The sequence below is a fragment of the Tupaia chinensis genome, unplaced genomic scaffold, assembly GCF_000334495.1.
Source record: "Tupaia chinensis unplaced genomic scaffold, TupChi_1.0 Scaffold000386_1, whole genome shotgun sequence".
In the NCBI taxonomy this organism is placed as follows: Eukaryota; Metazoa; Chordata; class Mammalia; order Scandentia; family Tupaiidae; genus Tupaia; species Tupaia belangeri.
Window position 1 is genome coordinate 3,361,070 of NW_006159888.1, and position 10,343 is coordinate 3,371,412.

General features: G+C 57.0%; 1 protein-coding gene across 12 annotated transcripts in view; it reads left to right on the forward strand.

The window, feature by feature from the left end:
- Positions 1-1,074: 1,074 nt before the first annotated feature.
- The window catches only part of BIN1 (bridging integrator 1), a 63,353-nt gene continuing 54,084 nt past the window's right edge, over positions 1,075-10,343 (forward strand). For all 12 annotated transcript variants that reach the window (XM_006153699.3, XM_014589846.2, XM_006153701.3 and 9 more), the window contains exon 1: positions 1,075-1,273. In XM_006153699.3, coding sequence (XP_006153761.1) covers positions 1,190-1,273 — 84 coding nt within the window. In that variant the 5' untranslated portion in view covers positions 1,075-1,189. The remainder of the gene's footprint in view (positions 1,274-10,343) is intronic.

Genomic DNA, 10,343 nt, shown 5'->3' on the forward strand with positions numbered 1-10,343 from the left:
TAGACATGGCCAGGCCTCCTCAGCAGGACTTACGTCTCTCTTCAACTCAGCCCACAGTTCCTGAGAAATCTCCAAGGCTAGGCAGCCTTCACAGCCCTGTGACATGTTTTGGGGGCGGGTATCAATACATACTTATTAATGTAGAAAAGTGTCATTAGTCTGTTGATAAAGCCGGTTAACAATGGACCTTATCTCTTCTCTGAATAATCATTAATCACTTTCCTTTCTGCACGGAATAGGAGAAGACACACAGGGTATGTGTACGTAGAGTGGAGAGAGATCTTAGTATCTTGTTTGGAAAATGCAAGTGATAATTGTACCCACCTCATAGGGCTGTCTTGGAGAATGAACAAGATCTGCCCGACACTTTGCACATAGTAAGGTCGGGTTGCTGTTATGACCATTATCAGTAATCATCATTACTGGCAGACAGAGCGTCTAACTGGCTTCGGACAAGGTGCCGAAGGCTAAACTGTGGAGCCGTTCCGGAGGCGTCCTGAGAATCCAGGTGGAGACCCCAACGGCGACAGACCGGGAGAAGGCGGAGCGTTGGGCACTGGGCTAGAGGTGAGTCTGAGAAGGAAAGGGGGTTCCTGCCCGGCTATCGGAGCTCCTCGACTTCACGCACCAACCACCGCACTTTGTCCTGGATTTTCGCAAGCACCTCTTTCCTTCACCTGGTATCTTTCCCTGGGTTGCAAAAGGTGTCTGCTTGGTAGAAGGACCAAGGCGCCAGGTTCGTGGTGGCGCAGAACCCAGGACGGCGGTATTAGTCCCCGCCCCCGGTGGCACAGTCGGAGCGACTAGAGAGTCCGGCTCGCCGCAGTCCGAGGCACCCGCGCGCGCTACTCCCTCCTTCCTGGCGGTGCGGTTCCGGCGCCGGGAGTGGCCCTTTAAAAGGCCCTGTCTGGTCCGGAGGGGGCGGGCAGGGGGCGCTGACCGCGGACTAAGGCCCGGCCCCTCCTACTCCGCCTCCGTCTGTCCCTCCCTCGGTCCCCGCGTCGCTTGCTAGCTAGCTCGCCGGGCGCACGCTCCGCCTCCATCAGTCTGCTCCGCTGTCTAGTGCGCGGCGTGGAGCCGGAGCCGGAGCCGGGGCCGGACGCGCGGCGAGGGCTGGGGGCTGGGAGCGCGGCGTTCCGGGCCTTCGCGGGCAACATCGCCGCCGCCGCCGGGCCAGGCCTACGCCGCGATGGCTGAGATGGGCAGCAAGGGGGTGACGGCGGGGAAGATCGCCAGCAACGTGCAGAAGAAGCTCACCCGCGCGCAGGAGAAGGTATGAGCGAGCCTCAGCCCCCGCCGCCGCGCCGTCCCGGCCACCTGTCCCCCTAATTCCCGCCCCTCACCCGAGATCGGGCGCTGTCACCTCCGGAAGACCGCTGCCTAGGCAGTCGGGGGTCCCCAGGCTGCGCCCCTCGGGGCTCCGAGCGCCCTCTTCGGTTCGCGTCCTCTGCCACCCCACCCCCGGCCGGGGCAGGAGAGAGCGCAGCTGGCCCCTCGTCCCTGTCGTCCCGCCGCTTTGTACCTTCGCCGCTGGTCTGCAGGGAAGCGGCGGCCCACGTTCCGGGCCCTAATCCCAGCGCGCGGTCCAGGCTAACACCGCCCTGGAGGCGGCTGGGAGGCTGAGAGGCGAGGTGGCGACCCCCAGCTCTCCAGGCCTTCACAGGCAGTCGCTGGCGCTGGGAGAGGGAGGAAGCTTGTCCCTCCGACCCTAGGGCCATCATACCTCGGACTCCCGAGGCGGCTTTCCAGTCCGCAGTTGCCCGCGCCTGCGGCGCCCTTCTTCCCGCCGCCTCTCCACCTCTGTTCCCCGCCAGCCGGAGGAGGAATCGGCTTTCCTTTCCGAAGAGGTGCCTGCGGCCTGGAATCTGCGTCCCGGCCCGCCAGGAGCAGGGGGCTGCGCGCCCCTCCGGGAGCACCCTCTCCTGATACCCGGCTTCGCGTTTCCGGCGGCGGGGAGGGGGTGGCGACACAGGCTGTGGGAGTCCACCGCCAGGTTGGAGAGCTGGCCTGGAATCGAGGCGTGGAGGGCGCCGCAGGAAACCCGACCCCTTCACGCTGGGAGCGACTCCGGGCTGGGGGTCGGGGGGGGGGATAGAGCCGGGGTTTCCCCGAATACCCTGATTGTGCAGGAAATGCAAGGATTGAGTAGGAGGGTGGGTCTTCGCCCGGTCAGTTTTCGATCCCAAGCCACCTCCAGTTTATTGAATTGGATCACGCCAGCTGCTGACGCCACTTCCCCCTGTCGACTCCGCTCCGAAATCTGAGATTGCAGAATCTGTGTTTTTGCCAGGGTGGCCCCCCGGTGCTTCGCGGCGGGTGGGGACCCGGGACTGGTTGGCCTTCTCCTACTAGGCCTTGTGGCTGTTTATAAACAATGACTTTTGCAGCTGAGACCTGCGGGCTCCCTAAGGATGCAGCCACGTGATGGGGTGGTGGTGGTGGCTAGAGCTTCCCCTGCTCCTCCCTTGGTGTCTTAACCGATCATCCGTGTGGTTCCTGGCTAAGTAGGTGGGTGGTGTGCATGGAGCAAACGGCCCTCAGCCAAGCTCCAGAGCTGGCCGGACCCAGCTCCTGCACTCCTCACCCTAGGGGAGGAGGAGTGGATTAGAGCCCCAGGAATAGCTGACTGGGGGCTGGGAAGACTTCAATCACCTAAGTTGGGAGGGTGGAGTGGCAGTGCAGTGGCAGCTACCCTGGCTTCCCCGCCTTCCCACAGGACCGGGTAATCCGTGGAGGTGCCTGGAGCAGGGCAGCCCTGCGCCTGAGCCTACTTCCTGCTCCCAGGGGACAGAGGGAGATGAATGGAAAGCTTACAGTGAGCCAGACGGTGCCCTGCCCCCACTCCACTGAGGTCCAGATTCCTCTGACTCCCCACTGCTCTCCGTGTGTCCCCTTTGCCCTGGATGCCTTTCTTCTGCTGCAGCATCTTTGACGTAGTTCTAGGGCAGCAGGCACTGGCTGCGTCCCCTCCCTGTAAGTGATGTATCACTGACCCACTGAGCTGCCACCCCTCCCTCTTCAGTCCCTGTCCTGTGGCCATGGGCAGTTGGTTGACAGCTGGTCAGCCATGGAGGCTGGCCTTGGCCAGCAGCTGGTCCTGCTGGAGCCTGGGCTTCATGAGAGCGGATCTGCTTAGTGCTGCAGCTGCTTTCTGCCCCTTGGGCGCTGGCAAGGGACCCTCCCCCATCAAAGGCCCAGGCGGCATGGCAGCCATTCTGGCTGAGAGTCTGAAAGTAGCCTTCCTTCCATCCTCTCCTTTCCTCCACCCCCAGGAAGCCCTATGCCTCAACCCACACCAGCCTCTATTTGCCTTCCTGCATCTCAGCGTCTGCAGCACAGCCTGCTGCTTCCTGGGCATCTTCCGGAGGTGTTTAGTGCTACGCCTAACTCCCATTGCTAATGGACCCAATCCTAGTGTCTTACAAGGAGCCGTGCCACAGAAGCCAACTTGCATGGGTCAAATCAATGAGTAATGGGGCAGTTCCGATTTCCTTGTTCCCTTAGTGGACATTTGTTTTCTAAGGACAGCAGGAGCTACCATGGAAGGCGTAGTATTTGAGTAGAAAGACCCACTTCTTTCGTTTTCTAATCTTTCTCCTTCAGTGTTCCCATATCCCCTGAGCCCAAACATTCATTGAGACTCGGAGGGTGATAGTGTTGTTCCTTTAGTGAGCATCTGCAACCAGCCCTCTGGTGTCTCGCGGGAGCTTCTTTCGGGGGGGGGTCATTGAGCTGGTTCCCCTGGGTGTCCCTCCATAGGTCCTAGGCTGTTACCCATGAACCCATCTGCTTCCTCTGCTGGTCTGGGCACTCCCTAAGGGCAGTGCAGACCCATATGTGTGTACCTCAGGCATGTCCCTGACCCCAGTAGGTGCTCAATGAATGTTACGAACTAACAGGCATTTGGGGACTTGGTTGGGAGTTCTGACGCAGGCAGGTGCCTGTGCTCTGGCCACATGGAGCTTGCTCTTGTAAGATCCTGCAGGCTATGGCCCTGCTGTGAGGGCCAGTTAGACAGGTCACCTGGGCCTGCTGGTACACAGCACTGCTGCTTGCTCCCCAGCCATCGCCAGAGTGTCTGTGATGCCGAGGATATGCTGTAGCTCAGGCCTGTGGGTGCCGTGAGGTCATCTTCCCATTGCGTTTGGCTTGCTGGACCCTCTATAAATGACCATGTCCATTTTTGGGCCTCAGAAGGTTGGCTGGACAAGGCCAATTTAGGGTGGAGCTCGAGTCAGATGACAGTTAGGATTAGAGGTTGGCAGGCTGGGCCCTGGGGATGGGGTGGCTGGGGCGAAGGACAGCTGGCCTGCTGGCCCCTGAAGATCCACTGCGCAAGAGTCCTCCTGGAGCATGCCTGAGGGAGGCTGGGATGGTGATGTGCACGGAGTGGGACTGTGTACTCCGTTTGTCCCTGGTCATGTGGGGATGGGTGCAGATTGGACGGTGGAAAGGGCCAGCTGGGAGAGAAGGCCCAGGGCTGTCAGCGCAGACAGCCTAGCCTGGTCTGCTGAGCAGATGCTCACTAAAGGAAGGTGTGGTGACAGTTATTTATAGGACCCTGACATGGCCATTAATTGCACTGTGCTCATCTGTGTAGTCAAGGCCTCCTCGAGCAGCAGCCATGTAGCCCCTACAGTAGCAGCCAGGCCTATACACCAAACCTCGTGCTCCCAGCAACCCTAGGAAGAGCCATGCTATACCCAAGAGTGGTGTGCATGGCCCCTTCAACATTGGAGCAACTAGGGTACTAACAACCCAGGGTCACGGAGCCCTCAGTGTGGAGCTACGAGCTCTCCCAGAGGCCCTGGGCTCCTCCCATCTTGGCCACTAATTCTGCACGTGCTACCCTGCCCCCTTTCCAGGCTCCCGTCCAAAGCTCCTGCCCTCCACCCATGTTTCTGTCTCTCCCCATCTTGGCATCTGTCTCTGTCCTTCCCCTCCCACCCCCATGACGTCTTTTTCCTTTTCTCTCTGTCTTACTCTGTCTCTCCCTGCTCTGGGCCTCTTCCCTCTGAACTTACAGGGGCTCTTTTTGTACCTCTAGTCAGTTAGCTTCTCCCTGTACCCGAGTTGTTTATGCAGATAGTTCCTTTGCCCAGGGGGTGATGGGGTGGGCATTTGGCTGAAGCACGTGGGCACGGAGAAGTTAGAGGGCAGGGTTCCCTGAGCCCCCAAGGGCCTGGCGGGCTCAGTATAGTCTGCTGGCTCATGACAGGTCTTAGACCAGGTAAGGAGGCCAGTGGACGGGGTGCTTGCTGGCTGCATGGGCTCAGAGAAGGAGAAAGTTCCAGGAGGCCCAGGAAGGGCCAAGGTACACAGGTGGGAGTGAGAATATCCAGGAGGCCAGCTGGCCAAAGAGAAGGGGTCGCTGGGTGGGAAGCAGCAGGGATGGCACATTGGGGCCAGATCTGACCAAGTCTTGAATACTGGGGAAATCTATATGTTGCAGGATTCTCAGAGAAGCTGAGGCTTGAACTCTGCTCCCCTCCTACACAGATCTTCCCATTAAGGCTCCCTTCTCCCCTTTGCTCTCTGGTATCTGGCCAAGTCTTTGCCTCTGACCTAGGTGGTCTTGGCCAAGCTTGTCCCTTAGGACCTGTGTGACCAGGACAAAGTCCCTCCTTCCCTGTTTCATAAGATGCTAGAAAATCCGAGTTCTATCCTCCGCGTTCAGCCTTCTGACCTGCACAGTGCAATGGCAGGGACAGCAGGGAACATGCAGGTCTTGGGCAAGTTGCAGGAGCCCAGTCTCTTCCTGTACAAAGCGAGGGTAGAAATGGTTCCTCTTCAATGTGTTCTGGAAGAAAAGCCTTTGACAGTGGCCTGGCACATCTCCAATGCTCATTAAATGCCAGCTCTGTGGACAAACCCACAGGGAGCCCTCCCCACACAGCCTTCTTTTCAACCTCATCACTGGAGTGTCCATTGCAGGCCTCTGTAGACAGCTAATCCCTGCTGAGCCCTGAGCTGATCAGGGTTTATGATGTGGTTACGGTTTGGGGGCAGTGAGTGTGTACGTGCATGTGTGTGCGTGAGTATGTGGTGTTTAGAGGGGTGGCCTGTGGCAGGTGGAGCACTTGGACTCAGATCAGACTGCTTTGGGGTGAATCTGGACTCCTACACAAGAACGTTGTGACCTTGGCTACCTTTTCGCTCCTCCCTTGGCTATACTTTTCACCATGGTAAATGATGAGGGGGTTTGCTTATTCATTCACTTATTTTTAAAGTATTTAAAATACTTTTCATTTCTTCCATGAAAGAAAGATAGAGACAGAGATGGGGGGGGGGAGAGAGAGAGTGATAGCAAGCACCCCCGACAAGGGTCTTCATGCCACAGTTCACTCCAGCCTCAGCCAGCCCAGATCATGGGTATTTGCACGCGTTTCCCCAACATGCTGGAGGAGGTCCTGGGACGCAAACTTAGGCGCTTTCCCATGAAGGTCCAACTGCATTACTACTGTGCCCCTGCCTGGCCTCAATAACAAATCCTGGTCATCTGCTATGTGTAGGGTGCTGTTCTAGGGACTAGGGGTCCAGGGGAGAATTGAGCCCCTACTTTCCTGGAGCTGGGGGAGATAGTCAAGCAACGAGTCCATGGTGGGGTGGCAGGTTGACAATAGTGCTGAAGCAGGAGAGGGGAAGGGAGGGGGGGGGGGGAGAGAGAGAGAGTGATAGCAAGCACCCCCGACAAGGGTCTTCATGCCACAGTTCACTCCAGCCTCAGCCAGCCCAGATCATGGGTATTTGCACGTGTTTCCCCAACATGCTGGAGGAGGTCCTGGGACGCAAACTTAGGCGCTTTCCCATGAAGGTCCAACTGCATTACTACTGTGCCCCTGCCTGGCCTCAATAACAAATCCTGGTCATCTGCTATGTGTAGGGTGCTGTTCTAGGGACTAGGGGTCCAGGGGAGAATTGAGCCCCTACTTTCCTGGAGCTGGGGGAGATAGTCAAGCAACGAGTCCATGGTGGGGTGGCAGGTTGACAATAGTGCTGAAGCAGGAGATGGCTTTAGATTTTCCTCACTGGAAGTTGGTGAATGGCTCAGTAAATCCTGAGCACATCCTGGCTGAGCCCTGAGTGGTGGTGAGCATTCAGATGTGAATGTGGATGTGGGTGCTTGTACAGCACAAGGATCAGCGGGGAGAGGCTGATGGGGAGTTTTTGGCTCCAGGGACAGGGCACCTGGAGGTGTCCGCAGGTGCCGAGGGCTTCCTATTGGATGCCACCTGGTAGATTATATTTTCCTAAAGCTGCCAGTTTGGCAAGTTTCCTTTTGGGATTAAACATACCAATAAATAAATAAATAATAATAAGACAAAATAAATAAAAAAAAATAAAGGACAGCAATCCTAAAACCATGACAGAGGGCAGGCCTGGACAGATGGGTCGCTTTGGTGGTGTTTGTGCATTGTCATGCAGGCCGGGGTCCTGTCCCAGATGTAGGGGTGGGGGAGATGGGATGGACTGCTAAAGGAGAAGGAGGAAGGTGCTGAAGGTGGGCTGGACTGGGAGGATACCTGTAAGATATTCATGGTAAACAGCAGCTTGGTGTGGCAGAAACCATGCAGGCTCTGGAGAGCTGGTTTTGAGTCCCTTTCATGTATCACTACCTTTGGGCAAGTCACACTGACCTCTCTGGGCCTCAGTTTCCTCCCTGAAATAGGAGTGGTGATACCTGCCCCTGGGGCTGTTGTGGAGATTACCTGGGAATATGTAGGAGAGGCAGCTGGCACGGCAGGCCTCTAGGGTCCGCTTCCCGAAGATCATCAGGCTCCCTCCTGTGCTGTGCTATCCTCAAGCCACGGTATGCACAGCCCTCTATGGGAGGCCTAGTACCTGGGCTCCTAGGCCTCTCCAGTGGCCACCACCTCCTAAGGAGGCCACATGCCAAGGGCTGACAGGGGTCAGGGCTGGGGAACTGAGAAGAGGAGGGCTGTTCCTGCCCCATGGGATCCCTTGTCAAATATTAACTTAATAATAATAGGCATGGCTTACTGCATACCAGCTGCATGCTGTCATCACTGCAGACAGGTGAGGGACGGCAGTATGTGGCCCTTCCAGGAGGACAAATAATAGGCATGGCTTACTGCATACCAGCTGCATGCTGTCATCACTGCAGACAGGTGAGGGACGGCAGTGGACACTTCTAGGAGGACACTGAGGTTGGGAGCAGTGATGCCACCTACCCATGAGCTGCCCCAGCCCCGTGCCCAGTTGCCACCTTGCAGTGGTCAGTAGGTCCAGCCCGGGGAAGATTTATACAGGACATGAAGGTCTCCAGCATGGCTCTCCAGAAAGACCTGATGGACAAGGGGCATCATGTGACACTTGGTCCCTAAAACCTATTAAATAAGATTAGAGGCCCCTTTCTGTTCCTCTCCCAGCCCTTCCTGGGGTCTAGTCTTACATTCTATGGTGCGTGGTGGACTTTGGAGTGATGGAAGGGCCTTCAAGTCCAGAGACAGGGGTTCATGTGTTTTTCCCCAAATAATAAAAGCTCTATCCAATTATTCAATAATTCCATACAAAGGAACACCCTCTCCTTCCCTTTTAAAAGTTTATTTACTGGGAACCAGCAGTTAGCGTAATGGCTATGTCGCTGGACTCCCACGTAGTCAACCGCGGTTCGTGTCCCGGACCCGGTGGCTTAAAACTCACGCCGGGCGCGTGTGCGTGCGTGCCCAAGATCCCGAGAGGAGAATGGAGGAGAAGGGATTGCGGCGTGACCATCCCCCCTGGGGGGGGATTTCTCGCTTTCTGTCTCGATGTCTCTCTCTGTCTGTCTGGCGAGCGCACGCGCCCTACAGTGAAAATCTCTGCAAAAAAAAAAAAAAAAAAGTTTATTTACTTCTTCCATGAGTGAGAGAGACAGAAATAGAGACTGGGGGCAGGGCAGAGAACACCTAACAGGGTCTAGACATGAGGGTCCGCCCCCAACCTCAGCCAGCCCTCGATCATCAGTACATGCATACCTGGTGTGTTTAGGTGGGACAGGAACATGGAACCTTCTCATGCTGATCAAACTACTGTCTTACCACTGTGCCACTGTATATGGCCCTGAGAGAATACTCTCTTATGTTCATGTTCTGTGTACTTGTTCTTGTCGTTGCTGCAGTGTTTCCTGCGTATGATAATGCTGTTTGTTTTGGTGTTCTTGGGGAGGAAATAGCCATGCTGCTGGCCATAGGCCACAGGGAAGGCTCTTTCTGATGTGGAATCCCATGCTCTGGGTACCCTGCTGCACACTCCCTCCCCCCACTCACCCCAGGCCGTTGGTGAGGGCAGGACTCTGCCCACTGTGGTCCCTGCAGCACCCCACACGTCCAGCGTGGCACACAGTAGGTGCTCTGTGCATACTTGTTGCACACACAATGTATGGATTCTTCAGCAGTGGGGGTTGTGCTGATGGCTGGCAGAGGCCCCGGAGGCTCACTGGGTTTTAGGAGGCAGGGTGGGAAGGGGGAGGGCTGCTGTGGCTGCAAGATTCAGGCTGGAGATCCCACCCTGCCCCAGACTGCCATGGGTGACCCAGGAGTCCCTCCATACCTCGTCTCCCAGGATAAGTGGCCATGATAGTAAATGGCTCAGGGCCGTGGTGAGGCCTAACCTGAGCCAGTGGCTATAGCGCCCAGTAGCCAGGAATAGGGTTCTCATAATTGGCAGGGTCATGCTCAGAAGTCCTGCCTAGTTTTAGGCCAGGTGCCAAATAGGGCTCGGCCCCCTGCAGAGTGACCCTTAAGACAGTTTTCAGGGACTAACGTACCAAGAATCTCTGGGTAGGGGTGGGAGTCGTATCAAGAATCTCTGGGTAGGGGTGGGAGTCCATGTGATTTCCTTGTCCCCTGAGTTCATAATTGGGGCCAGTGAGCTGTTGCCCTCAGACACATTTTGCTGGCCTTTGCTGAGCCTCTTCCTTCTCTCCCTGGACCTGGACCTTCGGCCCCAGTCTTTGACCCAGATCTGAGCGCAACAGCAGATGGGGTGGGATTGGGGTCATGGCATGGGGCCTTGGAACCTGTGGGGATGGCAGCCTTGGGGCACTGAGGATGGTTCAGGGGTGCCTCCCCCAATTGTCCAGCCTCCACCGCTGCCTCCACCCTCTGCAGTGGGAGGGCTGCAGCTGATTGCCTGAGCCTTGATGATCATGGGAGTGAGTGGGCGGCCACAGGCAGCAGCCTGCAGGACTGGGCTGGGGAGCCCTGGGCTGGGGAGCGGAGCCTTGCCCTCGCCGCTAGGGCTGGGCTGTGGCTCTGAGCCTTCTGGACCACTGTAGGAGGCCACTGCAGGCCAACCCAACCTCGGAGCCCAGGCACCCTTGCTTCTCATTTTGTATTTGT